General features: G+C 49.6%; 7 protein-coding genes across 7 annotated transcripts; 4 read left to right on the forward strand and 3 right to left on the reverse strand.

The window, feature by feature from the left end:
* Positions 1-25: 25 nt before the first annotated feature.
* Positions 26-3,851, forward strand: K444DRAFT_632208 (uncharacterized protein; the record flags this gene model as incomplete). The annotated part of the gene is made up of 4 exons (XM_024883453.1): positions 26-839; positions 899-970; positions 1,024-1,289; positions 1,431-3,851. 4 exons carry the CDS (start codon positions 26-28, stop codon positions 3,849-3,851), a joined length of 3,573 nt encoding a protein of 1,190 aa, XP_024733966.1.
* Positions 3,852-4,474: 623 nt separating this feature from the next.
* K444DRAFT_665507 (putative gamma-glutamyltransferase ywrD) lies at positions 4,475-6,588 on the reverse strand. Its single transcript, XM_024887074.1, has 4 exons — positions 6,357-6,588; positions 6,289-6,307; positions 5,894-6,243; positions 4,475-5,845 (listed from the first exon to the last, which is right to left on the reverse strand). Exons 1-4 carry the CDS (start codon positions 6,519-6,521, stop codon positions 4,550-4,552), a joined length of 1,830 nt encoding a protein of 609 aa, XP_024733967.1. The 5' UTR covers positions 6,522-6,588; the 3' UTR covers positions 4,475-4,549.
* Positions 6,589-6,842: 254 nt separating this feature from the next.
* On the forward strand, positions 6,843-8,180 carry K444DRAFT_535314 (release factor; the record flags this gene model as incomplete). Its single annotated transcript, XM_024875278.1, has 2 exons — positions 6,843-6,930; positions 6,982-8,180. The coding sequence occupies 2 exons, from the start codon at positions 6,843-6,845 to the stop codon at positions 8,178-8,180; spliced, it is 1,287 nt and encodes a 428-aa protein (XP_024733968.1).
* Positions 8,181-8,720: 540 nt separating this feature from the next.
* Positions 8,721-10,014, forward strand: K444DRAFT_615516 (uncharacterized protein). The gene is made up of 4 exons (XM_024880746.1): positions 8,721-9,211; positions 9,258-9,347; positions 9,399-9,623; positions 9,686-10,014. The coding sequence occupies exons 1-4, from the start codon at positions 8,731-8,733 to the stop codon at positions 9,871-9,873; spliced, it is 984 nt and encodes a 327-aa protein (XP_024733969.1). The 5' UTR covers positions 8,721-8,730; the 3' UTR covers positions 9,874-10,014.
* Positions 10,015-10,066: 52 nt separating this feature from the next.
* On the reverse strand, positions 10,067-11,713 carry K444DRAFT_692526 (natural resistance-associated macrophage protein). Its single transcript, XM_024887821.1, has 4 exons — positions 11,528-11,713; positions 11,342-11,476; positions 11,029-11,292; positions 10,067-10,985 (listed from the first exon to the last, which is right to left on the reverse strand). Exons 1-4 carry the CDS (start codon positions 11,684-11,686, stop codon positions 10,410-10,412), a joined length of 1,134 nt encoding a protein of 377 aa, XP_024733970.1. The 5' UTR covers positions 11,687-11,713; the 3' UTR covers positions 10,067-10,409.
* A 937-nt stretch (positions 11,714-12,650) lies between these two features.
* On the forward strand, positions 12,651-14,709 carry K444DRAFT_615518 (uncharacterized protein). The gene is made up of 3 exons (XM_024880747.1): positions 12,651-12,994; positions 13,055-13,271; positions 13,323-14,709. Exons 2-3 carry the CDS (start codon positions 13,101-13,103, stop codon positions 14,400-14,402), a joined length of 1,251 nt encoding a protein of 416 aa, XP_024733971.1. The 5' UTR covers positions 12,651-12,994; positions 13,055-13,100; the 3' UTR covers positions 14,403-14,709.
* Positions 14,710-15,055: 346 nt separating this feature from the next.
* On the reverse strand, positions 15,056-16,883 carry K444DRAFT_615519 (acid protease). The gene is made up of 3 exons (XM_024880748.1): positions 16,248-16,883; positions 15,317-16,189; positions 15,056-15,268 (listed from the first exon to the last, which is right to left on the reverse strand). Exons 1-3 carry the CDS (start codon positions 16,617-16,619, stop codon positions 15,188-15,190), a joined length of 1,326 nt encoding a protein of 441 aa, XP_024733972.1. The 5' UTR covers positions 16,620-16,883; the 3' UTR covers positions 15,056-15,187.
* Positions 16,884-18,629: the final 1,746 nt, after the last annotated feature.

Consider the following 18,629-nt stretch of genomic DNA (forward strand, 5'->3'; position numbering starts at 1 on the left):
TTCATCAACACTCCTCGAGGACAAGATGGAGGACCAAAATGACCATGGTTATGACATGCCCGAGGACATACGGTTCGACGACTTAATCAATAATGCTGGCTGGCCAGCGGCGGCCGACCAACATTATCAATACCAGCAGCTGCAACCAGATCCTTACTCTCGATATCAACCCAGCGGAATGGCCTACGAACACTTCGATCCTTCCCAGCAGCCATCCTATCCTCCAGTGTCTTATGCCAACTCTCCCTATACTGCCCAATATCAACATGCGAGACCCTCCGATGTCTTCGGCCCAACTTCATACAATGTCGATCCTTCCTTGCAAGGCTCGACTGGGTACCATGCCCCAGAGAGTTCCTTCCCCTTTGCCGCCCCTGCAACCGAGAGTGCCACAATTTCTCCACAGTCTCTTCAATATCGAATGCCCTCTAACCAACCTATTCACCGCGGTGTCTCGAATGCACCATTCCAACAATCTGCGAACGGGATTGGGAATAATTACAACCAAAGAACTCAAGACCAACCTGCAGTGTACTACCCTGGCGCACAAAATGAAACTATGCAAGTCAATCAAGGCAATACCGTCAGCTATCCTATCTTGCCCAATGGTGCCCCAGAGAGCGAGTCGAAGCAAGCCGTGAAGAAATATGTTGATGCAGATGTCGCCTCGAGTGCTCCACGAACTCAGCAGGCCAAGTCAACATCGTCGCAGAACCCATTGAGGATGCTATATCCGGAATTACACACATCGGAGAACCCATCATCTCGACCACGCTTTGATTACGCACCATTTCTTTCCTGGGAGGATCAGCCATTGCAGATTACTCTTGGGTTGAAGAGTACGTTGTTATGGCCACTGCCGTTGATTTTCCCCGTTGTACTAACCCTGGATTAATAGACACTCTTCCAAAGTATCATCCGAGAAAATCACGGAGCGGGAAAGACCTTGTTCCGGGATTCGACCTATCTCGTAAGTGAATAATCCGAGCCTTGTCTAGCCATCATTGTTGACTTCTCGCTTAGGCTCATTGACACCCGCACGACCTTCAACCAAGAAAATCCGTCCTCCCAAAGAGACGAAACCATCATTGAGCAAGCTGAAGGCGACAAGCCAAGCCGTTAAGCCATTGACCGATAAAATCACCACTTTGCGTGATGAAAGCAACCTGACATCGATCAAGTCGCCTTCGACGCCAACCGAAACAAGCTCGTCAGAGGAGGAAAGCAGCTCGGAAGAAGAATCTGAGTACGGCGAGGACGAAGACATGCCGGTGATGGACATAAGCGAGGTAAGCACAAACTTTTATCAATTGACATTGCTCTCATGCCCTTGTGCCCTCATATGCGTGAATTCGGTATCCATGTCCGATAGAGCATAGATTGACTTTGTTGCGCTTTGTTATATACGTGAAATGCTGACGCGCTGCAAGGTCCGCGGACCAATTCGCCCAATAGCAGCTTCGGCCGCAGCACGATGGGACGCAATAGGTATCATCTGGAAGGATCCAGGTTCAAGTCCAAGTGCAGATGTGGTCAAAGATGCCATCGAAAAGTACGGAAGTTTCTTGACGTCACTGCGAGTTCAACTCAAGACAAATTCTACCAAGGCAGAGGAAGCAACGGGTCGGGCGGCTGAGTTGGAGAGGCTAAAGGACGACCGGAAAGTTCTTCTTGAATCGCTCTTTCAAACAATTGATGCAGCAAATCAGCTTGGCTATGGTGCTATAGTAGAGCATTTGGGCGGTCATCATAAACTTGTGAATGGCTTAACGACAACTCTGATTGATTGCAATAAGGCTGAAGATTATGTTGGGAAACTGCCCAAAGCAGTCTTGAGTTTACTTTCAAAGTTTCAGACGATGACTGATGACCTTCTTAAGAAGCTGAAGTTCGAAGGCATTGCAAAGCGCTGGAGCAAAAGAGGGGATGACGATACCAAAAAGTATATTGCCACCATTCTTGCGAATACCGTGGAGGCCAAAGAGAAAGCTGCAAAAACTAAAAAGGACGTCGACCGAGCAGAGGAGGAAAAGAAGATGAAGGAAAAGGTTGAGCAAGCCAAGGCTCGAAATGCCGATTCTTCAAATCCCACGTCTTCCAACCCAGCAAAGAGACTACATGATGGCGATGGGTCCAATGGCAAGCCCAGTAAGAAGTTTGCGTCGGACAATGCTGGCACTCCAGCCGTGTCGAGGACCATTCCACCAAAGCCGATGAACAAAATAGGCAACAATGCTGGTCCTGCGAGTCGAGTAGGAAACAATCTGTTGGGTATTGCATCGAAGCCTGTTGCAAAGCCCATTCCTAAGAAGCGTGAGCCTTCTCCTCCGACTGAGTCGAAACTTGGCGCACTTCTGGCCAGCATTGCCAAACCTCCGGAACCTCCCAAAGCCCCTGAAGCACCACCTCGACCACCTGAGACACCAGAAGAGAAGGCACGTCGTGAGAGAAAGGAAAGTCGACGCCATTTGAGGGTCAAATTCAAGGAGGGACCTGAATTGGAACAGATCAGGCTCTTCAAGCATGAGCAAGCCGAAGATGAGGGACGCCAGGATGAGATGTTACGAGATGCACATGATGACCGACTTGAAGGCATGATGCACAAGAAGCGTGTCTCTGAAACCATGGACGATGACGAGGATTATCAACCAACTGAACCTGAAGGTCCGTACAACGAGCCAATCAGCATTGACTTCAGTTCCCTTGAGAAGCCATCGCGATTTGGCCCAAATTATTCTACGCGAGGCGGAGATTTGAGCTTCACAACGCCCGAGCAGAAGATCCAGCAGCGACGAGAGGGCTTGGAGCTCATGGTTATCTACACCAATCCGGACGACATTCCACCCTCGCCCAAGGAACTTTCTCATCCTGATATGCCTGGAAGCACCCAACGAGAGCATCAGCTCAAGAATCCTACGGAACCGTGGCTCGTTCGGAGATTGCAGGATATTCACCAGTACGGCCCGGAACAAGCGTTCCAACTCTTTCGTGCGCGTCAAGAAGAGCGAATGTTCAACGAGATCCGCGAAAACCAATCTCGTCAACCTTTTCAAGCTAGCTCCGCTCCACCATCTGACGTTTCCTCTATCCTTCAACAACTTGGTGGTCCAACTGGTCAACAAGCCCCAAAACATCAACTTCCGCAAGTCCCAAAGATGGATCCTAGCCAACTAACAAACCTCATCCGCATTGTTGAGTCTCTGAAAAATAAGCCATACCCTCCCATCGAACCACCGGATTGGATGGTGAACCCAGAGCAACGCGCTGAGTGGATCGCCGGCTATGAGAGAGACAAGGCGGTAAAGGAGAAAAGAGAAGCTGATGAGCGGATGGCTCAAATTCAGGCTGCTCAGCATCAACAACCGACAATGTTTCCGCCTCAATTCCAGCAAATCCCAGTGTCGCAGATAGCCTACCCCCAAATACCGGTGCCGAACAATCCTGCTCTTCCTCAGCCTCAGATTGCGGAGATTACTCAACAAGTTCAAAGCTACCTGGCTGCTAGTTATGGAGTCAACGAGCACCAACCGGCGACCCTGCAGCAATACGATTACAACAACTGGGCCGGTCAGCAAGGTGCGGAGCAGAGTCAAGGATATCAAAATCATAACCAGCAGTCAAGATGGGACGGCGACTACAACAACGAGGATTCGAGCCCCAATGCGCAGTCAGACCGAACTCGAGGAAAACACAAGTCGAGGGGGAAGTCACACAAGTTCGATTCGAAGCCACCGAATGACTCCATCTTCGATGAAAATGGCGAATACAAGGGCAAGAAGAAGCCTTGCCGTTTTTTCAGCGTCGGTCAGTGTGCTAAAGGCGACAAGTGCACATATCTCCATTCTAGCTGAACTTTTCCTTGACGGATGATGCTTCCCCGCTACCCTCAAAATCCGTTTAGCTGGCGATGAGTCGACACCAGCATGACGGAATACCCTACAATTTTTTTTCTACCATTGCATTGCATGGCGTTTTGAGGGGAAGCCCAGCCACATGGACAGTTTCGATCTCTCGGATACATTGTCCTTCTCTTCTGTATTCTACCAACCCTTTTCGACAATAGCATATTTAGGCGTAGCATAGCACGGCATGATTCCGAAAAATGGGCTGGCTGATTGCATTTAGCTTCTTGTCTCAGGAAGCGTGGAATTTGCTTTGCTTGTTGTACTATCAAAACGGATCACATTAGCGGTGCAGTTTAATCATACCTTTCCTCTAATTTGAGAGAGGCTTTGATAAGGCGTTTGCTTTTTCTTCTGGAAGGTCTGCAGGGGTGGAGAAGCAGAAGAACCTTTCAGTGATGTACTTTAGACGCAAGAATGAGAGCGAGATTTAGAGTCTTGTGGCCCTGTCCTAATGTGATGAATGAACCTCCCACATTTTCTTACACTAGTTCCCCATCGAAAGCCTCTTTCCAAACAGCACTTCAAGATTTGTTTGAGTAATAACAAGACAAATAAGCAGATTTGTAGGAAGCCCACCACGGAAGCGTTTCGTTTTCAAATTCTCTATGACTTCATCACAATAATCTCACATCTGTACCAACCCTCTATCCAGGGAAAGCAGCCCCATCACCCCTCGGATCACTCCCCGCACTATAAACCGTCACCTCGTCCTCAACATGCGCCCTAATCAACTGTCCCCTACCAAACACTCTCCTACCATATCCCTTAACAATCTTCGCACCATGGCCCATCTCCCTCAGCTCCTGACAAACACTCTCACCAATTCCCTCCTCCAAAAAGACAGTCCTTTCATATGGATCGCCTGGTATGCCCTCCGCCCCGATACAGAATCTCGGAGCATCAAGCGCAGTTTGCGGGTTATGCTTGAACGAAATTGTGTTAAGCAGAACTTGCACGTGTCCTTGAGGCTGCATGAAGCCGCCCATAACCCCGTAAACAGAATGTAAAGAGCCATCGTGCACATTGGTAACCATAGCAGGGATGATGGTATGATACGGTCTCTTGCCCGGCGCAATGACATTCGGATGGCCTTCCGTGAGCTGGAAACTCGCACCGCGGTTCTGGAGCACGAAGCCGGTGCCTTCGGGGATAATTCCCGAGCCGAAAGAGTCGAAGATCGAGTTTATGAAGGAGATACCGTTCCCTTCTTTGTCGGTGACGGCGAAGTAGACTGTGTCGCTGTGGTTATGTGCTGGGCTGCCTCGGTCGTAGATCTTGGAGGAGGCTTTCAAGGGGTCGAAAAGCTTGGCTCGTTCGGCAAGGTAGGGTTTTGAGATTAATGTCGAAGAGGGGACTTTGGAGTGTGAGGGGTCGGCGATCCACCAGCTTGCGTCGGCGAAGGCTATTCGGAGGGATTCGATGACGGCGTGTAGGTATTGAGCGGAGTTGTGGTCAGCGGAAGTGAAACGTGGGATCTTACCGGTCTCTTCGAGGGACTCGAAGATACCAATAGCCATTAGGGCGACGATCCCTTGTCCGTTGGGAGGGTGTTCCCAGATTTCTAGGCCGTGGTTATCTTCGTTTGTCCCTTGGCCTGAGGAGCCATCGACGAAATCACCATGCGTCTTAATGTAACCTTGTCCTTTGAAAACATAAGATATGGGATCAACTGGCTCGCTTCCCCTTTCGAGATGATCTCTCAGATCCTCAAGTCCAAGGAAGGCTCCTCGGTCTTTGGTAACTTTAACAATTGCTTCAGCGATTCGGCCGGTATAAAATCCCTTCTTGCCTTCCTTGGCAAGAGCTCGAAATGTTGCTGCTAGGGATTTGTTTTTGAATAGCTCTCCTGGCTCAGGGCCGCGAAAACCGTCCGGGCCCTTTTTCAATAACTCGGCGTAGTTTGGTGACGCTTCAATGAGGTGTTTTTCAAGTGCTCTCCACTAAGATGCTGTAAATCAATAATATTAGAGAGAGTTCGGAGTACTGACCATACTCGAAGCAATATCTGAAACTGGAAATCCATTCTCGGCTAATTCAATGGCTGGGGCTAATATTTGCTCCAAAGTTAACTTTCCACTCCCAAATCTCTCAACAGTATCAACCCAACCAGCTGCAGCTCCTGGAACTGTGACTGCATGGATACTGTTCTGAGGGACGTTTCCTGCTTCCCCATCCTTCAATCCCAAATCTTTTCGGACTGCTTCCAAAGTGGACTTAGCACTAGCTCTTCCTGAGCCATTCATTGCTTCAATCTTCTTGCTTTTGGCATTGTACCAGAGGCAAAACATATCACCACCGATTCCAGTAGAGGATGGCTCTGTGACATTTAAAGCAGCGGCTTCGCATAATTAGTAAACTCAACCAATAGATCCTTTGAACATACCAACAGCTACTGCTGCATCCTACAAGTTATTAGAGACAATATTGAAAGTGGGGTAAGTACAAACTCACAGCAGCATTTCCACCAGCATCCAGAATTTTGAGTCCACATCTTGCCGCAAGAGGTTGAGTACATGCTATCATACCCTGAGTGCTATGAACAACACTCCTCCTGCTAGGAAAAGACAAAAATTCCGGCTCCTCTGCCGGGTACACGGATTTGAAATTCAGAGGCATGGCCTTGTGCAATGAGGTATGGAAACTCCTACAAAGACGGCGCGAGCAAGAAGGTGATTTGAAAATCATTGCGGGATAAACTTTCCAGAAATTTTAAAGAAATGACTTACTGCTGCTATGAGAACAACTGTAAGACGAGAAAATTTAATAAATGTAAGCAATGATGGATGAATCACAAAAATTTATTTTGATCAACCCGATTTCGGCTTTTTGAGGGGTTGAGGTATGTCACTGGCAGATTGCCGAATCGGGTCACCGCCATTCATCCGGCCAAAAAAATGTTGCCGAGCTTCAGGCGAGCTTCAAGAACAACAATCGATTATGTTTGGAGCTCCTTGGATCTGGCGTCGATGTACAAATACATACCTGAAGCCCGGTGGACGGAGGCTATTGCGCTTTGCCAGCACGAGTCAGTTTCTCAATCTTCTCTGCATGAATGCTTGAACCTAATAGTCTGTAGCCAGCCATGCCTCCTTTTCTCCAGCACTGCTCGCGCGGGCGCGCAGCATGGCCTCAGAACACGATAAATTGAGCCAGGAAACATCCGAAAACTTTGATGCAAAGATATCAAGACGAATTGGAGAGTTAAAGAGTGTTGCAATGGCATTGAAGGAGTGGGAGGACACGCAGAACTCGCTCTCTGAGCTCAACACGCTCCTCGAAGACCCTACGACGGATTCAGAACTTCGCGAGTTAGCTGTTGAGGACCTCGCCACAACAGCTTCTCAATTGGATACGCTATCACGCAATTTGGCTACTTCTCTTACGCCCAAACATCCTTTCGAAGACCTACCCTGCCTCCTAGAAATTCGACCAGGAGTTGGGGGTGGAGAGGCTGGCTTGTTTGCTGGGGATCTGTTGAGGATGTACAGGGGGTATTGCCAGAAGAAGAACATGCGTTCGTCGCTGCTGAAGTTTGAGACTGAAGATGGAGGCAGTGATCTCAGCGGCGATTCGCCTCTACAAGAAGCAATCCTCGAGATTGAAAGTCCAGGCGCGTATGGGAAACTGCGAGGCGAAGCTGGTGTACACCGGGTGCAGAGAGTACCTGCAACTGAGAACAAGGGCCGGACACACACAAGCGCTGTCGCTGTGTTGGTCCTCCCAAGCTTACCAACTTCCGGCACCGAGGGCCAAGAGGTCTGGGAAGCAGATTTGAAGGATCCGAATAGTGATTACTATGTTAACCCTACGGATGTTCGAACAGATGTTATGAGGGCACGTGGAGCGGGTGGTCAGCACGTTAATACTACGGATTCCGCGGTTCGGTTAACTCATATTCCTACCAATACGGTAGTTAGCATGCAGGATAGCAGATCCCAGCATCAGAATAGGGAGAGAGCCTGGCAGTTGTTGCGGTCTAAGATTGCTCAAGCTAGAAGAGAGGCAAGAGAGGAGGAAGTTACCAGGTTGAGGAGAGGCGTGATTGGCGTTGCGAAGATGGGTCGGGGAGATAAAGTCCGAACTTATAATTACGGACAGCAGAGAGTCACAGATCATCGAAGTGGACTTAGCGTTCACAATCTCGATGATGTGATGGAAGGAGGAGATGAACTGGACAAGATCATCGACAGCGTCAAGACCTGGCTGGGAGAGCGAGAAATTGAAGGATTGCTCGCCGAAGACGAGGCAGCAGCAGCAGGAAACGGCAAGAAGTGAAAGACAATGGTCTCTCTAATATTCAGTCCGTCAACTTCCGCATTGGTGGATGATGTAGCGAGGTGCATCACACAAAGCGGACATGGTGTACAGGACATTCTGTTCTTTGAACAGGGGTACATGCCACTCGGGTGAGGATTGAGTAAGACGAGACCAAATGCGCCGTAAAATTCAAACAACACTTCGTCTCCTCCGACCTGCAGGTCAACGTGGAAAGCCTGTCAATATTCGACTACCTGATTCGCCCATTCATCAAACATAGTGTCACCCCTCTAAAAACCACGATCTTTGAGGCGACACCAACTCGGCTTGACCCGCCTGAAGTCTCCAGGCACTCTAAAACACGTCAAACTCCACCTTTCCGCGGCTAAATCCCTACCTCCTCCAAACACCAGATATAGCACCCAACCACAAGTACCACAGATTCCGCGGCTAAATCCCTACCTCCCAACACCAGATACAGCACCCGACCACAAGCTCCACAGTTTGCGCTTAGCCGTGTGCCCAATTAATTAAAAGGCCCCTTGCCGTGCCCTGGTTCAACTGTCAAATGTATCCGGTCCTTTACCAACAACACTTTAAATTAATGATTTGTGAAAAGCATGTCGGCTTGAGGCAGTGCCGAACATCCCTTCCCATCGCATCGTACCACATAGATATAGTGTATAGAGTCATCTTTCCCGACTTCCTTCCCTTATCTCACTTCCTTCTTCCTCTCAGCCTTTCCTATTTCGTTGATTTCTCTGTCGTGATGTATTGGGATAGCGACGACATAGCAACAGCCAAGATGCTGAACGAGGAGTACGCCGCCGTCCCGCTCGATGAGAAGGAGTACTTCGGTACCCCGCATTTTGTGAGAAGACAATATGACTTTTCAGTCGGCGATATACTGAAGGCAGTGCTTTTGGTATTTTTCATGGCGATAGGGAGCTTTAACTTGGGATTTGTTGTGGGGCAGAACTGGAAGGCGGGGTCGAAGTGGGAGGCGGGTGAGGATGGGCTCTTACCGCCGCAGGCTCTTGTTCCGGACAGTGTGTTTCCTTTGAGCTTGAAATGGGTGGGAGCTGATGAAAGTAGTTCCGATGAAGGAAGTGGTTTTTGAGTTCCCCACACAATATCAGGATACGGGACTTGAAGGAGACAAGTTGTGGAATGATCTTATGCCTTGTAAGCCTCCTGCAAACCATTTCCAGAACACAGGTTAATCTTATTTGGAAGTGGGTTCCGGATTCGTACGAGTCCCCTGGCCCCGAAGATTCGACATCCCACAAAGCAAAGCCGTCCCCGAAGACCCCGAAGAAGCAGAAGTCTACTCCCTCTCCGTAACACATCAACTGCGCTGTCTCGGCGTCCTACGAGACGTGATTAGAAAGTACGAAGTAAATGGTGGTAACCGATCACGGTTCGCGGGTAATGGACATGAATATCATTGCTTAGATTACAGTATTCCCCCTTCCCTTTCCCATCCTTTTCTGAAAAAATAGAGGGATGCTGATCAAAAGCAGTAAGACAAGCAGTCCTCTGCGCAGGCGATACAACGCTCGATTACGCAGGGATAGTCATCGGAGACGATGGCAATCAACGGAGACTGGGCTTTTCGGGCGAGGGCTCAACACATCAGTGTAGAGACTGGAATGCTATTTCTTCGTGGGCGATCAAGAATCGTTCGGGGGATAAGACGGGAGTTGTATGATGTATAATGGAAACTTCATTCTTTGTTTGGAGGTGTGAGGGAGTTGGAGGCTTTGATTATTATTGATACCTGGGTAGACGGGGGGTAGTGTATATAGGCTAGATCCAGAATGTCGAGAGCAACCACTTGTGAAAAACTGCACTTCAGGTACTGAATCTTCGAAAGCGCAGGAAGACCGACGTGGAAAAACTGTAATCTAATGGTTGAAAGCTTTATTTGTATTCATCGAAAGGGCCTTTCGTCTACCAAGCTCTAATCACCTCCTATTCCCAATCCAAGGAATGCTAAAGTAGCAATATTCATCGCTGCAATAATCACCCAAATGATCCACCCACCAATCGCCGTTGGTAGATTATTCTTTAAACTGACTGTCGGGTTCCTCGTCTCCGCGTCCTGCCCTGCCTCCAACGTCTCGACAGTCAATGTGCTTGCTCCTCCCTCTGTCTCGACTCTCATATACTTATCAAAAGTTGTATACCAAATCAGTGGGAAGGTTAAGAAGATCAAAGCCACCGAAAGAACCACATTACATCCGTTCAAAGCAGCTGCCAAGCCATCTCTTCCTTCTGCAGCTGCGATGATGATGCCTGGAACAATGGCGATTGATCTCGTTGCAAGACGACGGTAAAAGGGGCGTATCTTCCAATTGATGGCACCCTCAACGACAAGTTGCCCTGCCAGGGGGCCACGATTCCCGCACTGATTCCAGAAAACAGCAAAGCAAAGCCAAACATCGTCCCGGCAACCTGACTAATGCTCGACACGAAGAGATTATACATGCCGAAGAGATCAGCATCCTGAGCGGCTTCAGATAGAGAAGAAGCAGCAATGATGAGGATGGAGGAGTTGACGAAAATAGCGACGACAAAAAGAGTGATGCAGAGCTCTGCAATGGAGTACTTCATGCAGGATTTGACGGCTGAGAGGGATGGTCGGTAGAGCTTGATGCCGACGGATGTTTTTGTTGTCACTGCTTCATGGTAAGATGAATTCTTGACATCAAAATCGCGGAGGCGCGACTGTACGAGTCCAGAACCAAGGTAAAGGGTGTGTGGCATAAGAGTTCCTCCCAATAGTGCGCACGATTGGTAAAGCTTGGGGTCTTGTGTCAGCTAATTGGGAGAGCATAGTGCAGGAGACTTACCCATTGGATACGAAGATCTCTCTTGATGGAAGAAAGCCATCCATTACGTGCCTGGCTGTAGTGCCCGTGATGAGGGAAAGCTCGATACAGAAGCAGATGAACAGGCCAAGTACAAATACTGAGATGAAGAGTTCGAACGCTCGGAGACCCCTCAATGATCCATCTGGTCGGTAAAACAAGAGTATAAAAAGGGTATCGGCTATAGCTAAAGCACAACCAGCCGTTAGTGGTATCTTGGGAATGAGGATGTTTATGGCGATGGCTGTTCCAATGACCTGAGAAGCGGTGAGCAAGAAGTGTATCACTTCAGAAACTTGAACTCACTTGACCAATATCTGTGCAGACGATGGCAGCTTCAGCAATAAACCAAAGTCCGTAATTCAGCCAAGAAGGGAGATGGGCACGATTCATTTGTGCCAGATCCATTCCAGTGACAGATCCAAGCTTGACAGCTAAGGCCTCGGTATATCAGAAACCTTCCTTCTCTGAACTCACCATTGGCTGACTTACGTGAAGGTAAATAGCAATTAGGTTTGATATGAGGACCATGAACAACAATTTGTACTTGAGCTGTGCCCCAGAACTGACTGCTGTCTGGAAGTTGTCCGGGTCTATGTACGCAACGGTGATGATTGTGCCAGGCCCAACGAACTTCCCAAACTTTACCATAACTGCAGCAGCTTCTCGAGCATTCCGCCTCGTGAAGACATCCCGAAGAGCGCGCACGTATTCCAGAGGACGGTTCCGTTTGCCGCTATCTTGAAGCTCAACAACAATTTCTGGATCGACAGCCTTCTCATGGAATCGGATTGTGGGTTTGTCTTAGGAAAAGTCTGCTTCCGAATACTCGGAAACAACTTGCTTAACAGTGTCTGGATTCGATAGAGTCGACATTGTCAAGATAATCTCCAAAAGGGACCTCTTTCCAGTAAAGAATTAGATGGTAAGGGGCATAAAAGTTGTACAACCTGTGCATGCGAAAATTGGCGGGGTAGTCAGGCGCTGAAGGTCTATAAAGTACTCATAGGCATTCTGGAACCGCATAGAAAACCAATGACAGGTTTCGAATTGTGAAGGTGTGACGAAGGACAAGAGGAAAGAATGTCACTCTGCCAGTGAAGTATATTCCGAGGTCGTTAGCCGCAGCATGGTGCCATATGGGAAGGCGCAACTTGCGGGCCACCATACACAGGGTTAGACTCTTCGAGGCTTTGGCCGGCCAAATGCTCTCATATATGGCTTCTGTGCAGACTGGACGGCATTTGGGCATGATGCAGGTCGGACAATAAATATCGACCGCCAAGTTCGGCAGGCCAGTCCAGGGGCTTTCGGACCAACGCCACAGCTAATACAGCTGCAGGCACAAGATGCAGCAAATCAGACGATGATCTAGAACACCACAACACTATCGATTTTCCTGAGGGAGCAGAAACACTCGGAACTTTGCCCGCGATAGTGTCCCGAAATACCCTCCGGGTTTGGAAATGTAAACAGGCAGCATCCAGGACTTGACAAGGTCTTAGAATCGGTTTTCAGTCGTTCTGAACTACAAATGTTTCGAAAACTGTCACTGGTCGACTGTAATAAGCTTTTGAAGGTGGGGGTTCTCTGCAGGATGTGCCTCGCGGGCTGACCCCTTTATCGGCTTCGTTCACCAAACAAGCAATTCCAATTCCGACTGTCAGCGATCAGAGACAATTGCCGTCTGATGTCCAGCATGGTGATTCGATGAAGCCATGGATTGCAACTTTTGACAAACGTTCGCGGGGCAGGTTTGAATTACCCGCCTCGTTCCCCTGCCACATTCAGGAGACAGGATGAGAGTTTATATGAAAACAATCACGAAACACGCCGCAAAGAGCAGCACCTCAACACTTGTGAGGATACGGGGCACGATTCCTCGTGTGCGCATCTGCGTCATTCTGGCCCCTTGTGGTTCGTCTTGCTCCGCAAAGCCAATAGTCCCAGCCCCAAATGGTCTGTGGCACTCCTAATTTGGACGCGCGCTCTTAAATAATAATGTCTTCTCCCTACCAGACCTCTCCTCTCTCTGCGCTCCACACGCAATGACACTCTTTTCAACATGATCGACTACGACAATGTATGCTTCAATATCGCCTCCTTCATTGGGGGCCTGTTTGTTCTCGAGTTCGGTGCCGACAAGTTCGTCGACCATACTGCCAAGGTCGCTGAGCGCCTGCGGATTCCGCCGACTCTGATCGCTCTTTTGACAGCTGGTGCTGAATGGGAAGAGGTATGGACATTTCAATCGCATCTGCAAGGGAAATGCTGACATGATGCGCAGCTGGTTGTTGTAATTGCAGCCATCGCTCAACATGAATCCCCCCTGGCGATGGGAAACATCGTCGGATCCTCCATCTCGAATATCCTCGGTGCCTTCTCCCTAGGCCTTATTTTCTCCCCAACGAATACAACATTCGACAGGTCCGCCAAGATCTATACCGGTGTCCTCCTGGGCCTCACCACCCTGCTCACCCTCTTTATCCTGTTCTTCCAAAATCTGGGACGATTCGGTGGCGCCGTGTTGATCCTCACATTCATTATATACATCATTTCAATAGCATGGGCCATCTACAAAGGCATTGTGGCACCTCCAGTCGATTCAGATAGTGATTCGGACAGCGATTCGGACAGCTCCTCTGACTCCGACGATGAAGACGAATCTTCCGTACCTCTTCAGAAAAAGGGAAATCGCTCCATTTCCCCCCAATCCAGCACCACAACCCTCTTCGGCAACGACAATGAGCACGACCTCGAAGCTGCTCCAAAACGGAAATCGAGATCCAGATCGAATTCCCCCGTGCCTCTCCCCCAACAAGACCCCGAAGCCTGCCCCCTTGCCGAAGAAATGTTCGACGAAGTCGACCTACACGCTGCCCCCAAGGTGCAACATCCAAGGAAGCACAGCACACTCTACCACCTCGCAAACCTAACCTTCGGCTTCCTGGCCCTCTCTTTATCAGGCTACATCCTCAGCCACTCAATCAGCACGATCTCCGCCTCCTTTAACCTCTCCTCCTCCCTCCTGGGCGTCACACTCCTCTCCTTCGCCACCACCCTCCCCGAAAAACTCGTCTCCATCTTCTCCTCCCAGCGCGGCGAATCCGGAATCGTGATCGCGAACACGGCGGGCTCGAATATCTTCCTCGTCACACTGTGCGCCGGGGTGCTGTTCTGTTCCGGCGATTTGGCAAGTCTGAAATTAGAAGGCGTGACGACGTTTGAAGTGAGCGCTATGTGGCTTAGCAGCGTGGTGCTGTTTGGGATTGTGATGGCTGGCGGAAGACGGTGGATGGGCTGGGCGTTGTTTGGGGCCTATGTTGCATTTATTGGCGGGGAGTTTGTGCTGGATAGGAGATCATAGATGACTCCTTTTTCTTCCTGGAGGCTTTGTTCTTTTTTATATTGTATTACAAGGCGTCATTAGAAGGTAGAGGATCAGAGCTATCTGAATATATACACTGTACTATTATCAATTTTCTAGACAGTTCTTCCACTTAACAGGATGTGGGTTGCGGTGAGCAAATCAGCCAATATTTCGTGATTCTCCATACAAAATGAGTGTTGCAAAATTAGGAGACATCCGGTCCGAGAGTGCTTCCGTTAATGTCACTCAAATTTGACTTCAAGTCTCGAGTCAAATTCTGTACAACGTCTTACATGAAGTAGTTAGTGCCATTTGAAACTTAGATATCTGTTCAGCGTTTGACAGTCTTACGGGTTCTTCCTTTCAGTTGACTTGAGGCTTTCGATTCTGTTCGACGTCTTCTAGTTTATGACATTCTTTTAGTTCGCTTCATTCAACTCTTGCATCTTGGTGCAACTTATCTCTATCTAGGAGGTTTCTTAGTCCGCCTCCAATCTTAAAGATTGTTCAGCATCTTGTAGTCGTGGGTGAGGGGAACGAAGTCACCAGCAAAATCTTGAAGTAAGCAGAATCATGGCATTCCTTGGGTTAGTCTCACATTTTACTACGTTCGAAGCTCTTCACATTGTCACGCAGCTCAGGTTTGCCAGTCGGGGTTAAAAATATCGATTGCTATCCAAAAAGTCAAAGTGCTACGAGCATCCATCCGCCAACCATTTTGCCTCCATACCGTCCCATGGCAATTCAGTCATTTCTTCATGTGTAGGGTACAAACCGCCCACCTAAGAAGGGGGAGCAGAAGTGTTTTGATTCGCCTCTTGGCGTTGAACAGCACCAAAGCGAGAGTTGCCTTGGTCGAAGATCTGCAAGGGTCAGCTAATGTCTAAGAAGTAGTTGAATGTATAACTTACAGCATAGATTCCCTTCAAGAAGGTGTCACCAAGAATGTCAAAGGTCATGCTACCTCTGGACTGGATACCACCGTAAACCATGCCGTTTCCAGCATCCGCAAAGCCCAGATCCTCCTTCTGAACAGCAAATTGAGTGTCACCAACAGCGAAGGTGACAACTGGGAGTTGGTCGGCAGTCGTTTTGGATGGGAAAACCCAACCTTGTTGATTTGAGTCATATTTGGCGCCTGGAATAGCCTGGTAGATGGCTTCGCAGGTAGCATCAGCAACAAGAGCAAGAGTGGTTCCGGTGTCAGCAATGGCGGTGTTTCCTGACTGATCAACGGTCGTGCCGTTCACAGTTGCCGAAGTGGAGGCGAACATCCAGAAGCCCTGGGAGCTGTCTATTGGCGTGTAGGCAATTTCTTGTCCAGAAGCCGTGACTGTTGGCTCGTCGATGTAACCGAAGGTGTAGAAGCTCTTACCTCCGTCGGGATCGTTGGCATCGCGCCAGCTACCGAGGTTGCAGGTGAAGAGTTCAGCAGTCTGGGGAATATCTTGCTCTGAGATCATGTTCTCGACAGGGGTTGCAACCGCCCTTGGAGTAACAGTGTTGATGTTACCAAAAGCAAGACCCAAAAGTCCGTCACCAGCTCCTTGAATGAACTGGTCAGACATCTGAGTAGCAAGCTCAACAGCTTGGTTCTTGATTGTTAAACCACCAATTGTAACATTGTCAGTGCCAACCGTTCCCGACGCAGATGAGGAATCGCCGTATGAGATCTTCCATTTGTCTCCCTTTACACTCTTGAATGTGGATGATTTTGTGGGGTCGAAGATTGTGTGACCTTGGCCTTGGGATTTGACGGATGCAGGGAGAAGAGTGGACCAGACCTACCAGAAGAATTAGGTTGTGTTGCTCTACAAAAGTAGCAGAATTGGTCTCACTTACCCAGAGATCAGCAGATCCGGTATCGAAGTCGAGATTGACAGTCTGCGCGGGGGTACCAATCGAAACTGGGCAAAGGTACATGGAGTCATTTTGCTGGTCTTCCGCGCCAACTTCGCCAGCCTCTGCGTCTCCAGTGGTGGTTCCATGCTTCTTTTTCGCCAGTACTTGGTAGGTTGTAGCCTTGCCGCCGATCTTGTGCATGAGACCGTGGTGACCAGACTGAGATACCTTGTTCATCTGGAAGTATGGACCAGGCTGGGTGGGCTTGAAGCCCCATCTGTTGAGAAGGTAGACATAGGACTTGGGGCCTGATTTCTTGTAGTTGTGGTTAGGGATGAGTTTAACCTTGTGCAATCCCTTGAGACCAGCCATGATGGGTAGTGTTAATGATTGGTGTTAAAGATAGAATGTTTTGTTAAGAATTTTGAATGAGCTTTGGAGGGGTATGGTTGAATGAGACGAAAGGCCTTGGAGGGAGAGGGGGGAGAGGAGAGGGGAGAGGGGGAAGCCATCTTATCTACTTATCCACCTACTGTATCTGGCAGCTGAGGGAGGAGCTGTTTGCTGCATGGTGACTGCCAGTGCCGACAAGACTCAGCAAGCTGCAAGAGGCACAAACGCCAGACCAGGCTTCGCAGTGAGCTGAACCTGGTGGCTTGTGTTTCGAGCTTCAGCAGGCGGCGTCATTGTTGCTTCCCGCCCGGCTGAAGCTTGTCTTCTTCGATTGGGGCACTGGCAAACAGGCAGACTGGGGCCGGCCCCTGGTGGGCCCTGTGACGGGGACGACGGGCGAGATACGGTACTGTACGGGACTGTACCGGTGGCGCCTCGATACAGGGCTCCAGTAAGTATTGGCATGGGCAAGCAAGCTTTCTCCACAACGTGTTGCTAGCGAGGTACGATCTCTCGGCGCCGCCATTCGCTGCGTTGCCAAGAGAGGACTGCAATCGCCCCCTTCGGCAGTGCTCAGCGGGGCCGTGGCTATGCGGAATTTCGCCATGTGTTTCAATTGTCCAAGGCAGGTGAGCGGATAGGGCAGAGAGGGAAATGGAAGGAGAAGTACACGGGACGGCCGCGCCCCGTTGGAGAGGCAGCCGAGCACGGCCCTTGCTGTGAACAAGATTGTCAAGAAAGGCAATACAAAACCCAATTTGTACTTAAATAAACTCCATTTCTGTGCCAGTTCAAAGAGTAACCTGACCGTATGTTGGTCGCGATACTACATCACCCGTTATCTCTACCTTCTAGTTCTTGTGGCCGGTGATCAACTCGCACTTGCACAGTACAGCACCTTAGCTGCAACGCACCCTCTTTGACGTCACAAGCCACGTCTTCAGCCCTCTCTCTGTCTCTCTCTGATACGCCCAATGGAGCACATCTTCTCGCCAATTGCAGCACCCTCCACATGGAAGGGGCAGGTTCCAAAGAGACTAACACCCTATCAAAAGCATAAAAGAGCAGGAACAGGAGCTGCACGCATGAAGATGTGAATGTGTATCAATCAGATCGCTGTGGATTGGTCTCTGGGCTTAACGTCCCTATCGGATGCGCTGCCACTGAAACCCTCCTCGTTCTTGGGCCGTAACAGCGGGGTCGAGGGCCTGGAAGAACAACCATCCTGCTTTTTGGTCGCTGCGCACCACACAGAGCGTTCTGCTGCGGCTGATCTCGTCTCGAGATCAAGATTCAAGACTCGTCCTTCCGGTACCTGATGTACTTCTAATTTTGTTGCGGATGACGTTCTGTCCAAAGACATGAGCGCTGCACGATCTTTGGTCTGATCCTGGACCCCCACGAAATGTTCCGGAATGCTTGTCATCCCGCTGACAGCCCTGGCCACCGCTTGGCAACGGCTTGGGCAAGGCCTCTGGAGGAGGCTTGTGGATGAGGCTGGCTGGAGGAGGCATCGATCGAAGAAGATGGTGTCCTCACATATCCAGATGACCAGCAGGTGAGCTCCTATGGCCAGCAAGGTGGATGTGATTGAGTGATGTCGCATGGTGTGGCTGAAGAGGAAGAAATGGCAAGGCAAGGCTGTCGTGTGGCTGGCGCTGGACAGCAAGTCTTCAATGAAAAACAGCTCATCTAGTCAGAGTGGACAGAGAAGGGCCCTTCGAACTAAATGGCAACCAGCGGTGAGAATAATCACCAGGAAGATAAGATCCTTCACTGAAGCTCTCATTGGTGTCAGTTGAGATTCTCGACCCTAAGGTGTGATTCCCGGATCTGACTTCTCAGCCCTACTCCCTCCCTCCGGCTGCAGTGTGCGAGAAAATGAGATGTGACAAGGCTGAAGGAAAGTATTTGCGTTGGAAGTTGCACCTGATGCAGCTGATATGAGACATCGTGGCCAAAGAAACTCCCTCCCCAACCCCCGGTGCG

The sequence above is a fragment of the Hyaloscypha bicolor genome (assembly GCF_002865645.1).
Source record: "Hyaloscypha bicolor E unplaced genomic scaffold K444scaffold_117, whole genome shotgun sequence".
Classification (NCBI taxonomy): Eukaryota; Fungi; Ascomycota; class Leotiomycetes; order Helotiales; family Hyaloscyphaceae; genus Hyaloscypha; species Hyaloscypha bicolor.

Excerpts from the sequence above, each read along its gene's own strand:
- K444DRAFT_665507 (XM_024887074.1), bottom strand. The coding sequence starts at position 6,521 with ATGCCTCTGAATTTCAAATCCGTGTACCCGGCAGAGGAGCCGGAATTT. Across the intron at positions 5,846-5,893 it reads CAGATATTGCTTCGAGTATG|TGGAGAGCACTTGAAAAACA; the intron begins GTCAGTACTCCG and ends ACAGCATCTTAG.
- K444DRAFT_615516 (XM_024880746.1), top strand. The coding sequence starts at position 8,731 with ATGTATCCGGTCCTTTACCAACAACACTTTAAATTAATGATTTGTGAA. Across the intron at positions 9,212-9,257 it reads GCAGGCTCTTGTTCCGGACA|TTCCGATGAAGGAAGTGGTT; the intron begins GTGTGTTTCCTT and ends TGATGAAAGTAG. Across the intron at positions 9,348-9,398 it reads GTGGAATGATCTTATGCCTT|TGGGTTCCGGATTCGTACGA; the intron begins GTAAGCCTCCTG and ends CTTATTTGGAAG.
- K444DRAFT_692526 (XM_024887821.1), bottom strand. The coding sequence starts at position 11,686 with ATGGTAAAGTTTGGGAAGTTCGTTGGGCCTGGCACAATCATCACCGTT. Across the intron at positions 11,293-11,341 it reads TCTGCACAGATATTGGTCAA|GTCATTGGAACAGCCATCGC; the intron begins GTGAGTTCAAGT and ends ACCGCTTCTCAG. Across the intron at positions 10,986-11,028 it reads TTCCATCAAGAGAGATCTTC|CTGACACAAGACCCCAAGCT; the intron begins GTATCCAATGGG and ends TCTCCCAATTAG.
- K444DRAFT_615518 (XM_024880747.1), top strand. The coding sequence starts at position 13,101 with ATGATCGACTACGACAATGTATGCTTCAATATCGCCTCCTTCATTGGG. Across the intron at positions 13,272-13,322 it reads CTGGTGCTGAATGGGAAGAG|CTGGTTGTTGTAATTGCAGC; the intron begins GTATGGACATTT and ends CATGATGCGCAG.
- K444DRAFT_615519 (XM_024880748.1), bottom strand. The coding sequence starts at position 16,619 with ATGGCTGGTCTCAAGGGATTGCACAAGGTTAAACTCATCCCTAACCAC. Across the intron at positions 16,190-16,247 it reads CCGGATCTGCTGATCTCTGG|GTCTGGTCCACTCTTCTCCC; the intron begins GTAAGTGAGACC and ends TTCTTCTGGTAG. Across the intron at positions 15,269-15,316 it reads TCTTGAAGGGAATCTATGCT|ATCTTCGACCAAGGCAACTC; the intron begins GTAAGTTATACA and ends TGACCCTTGCAG.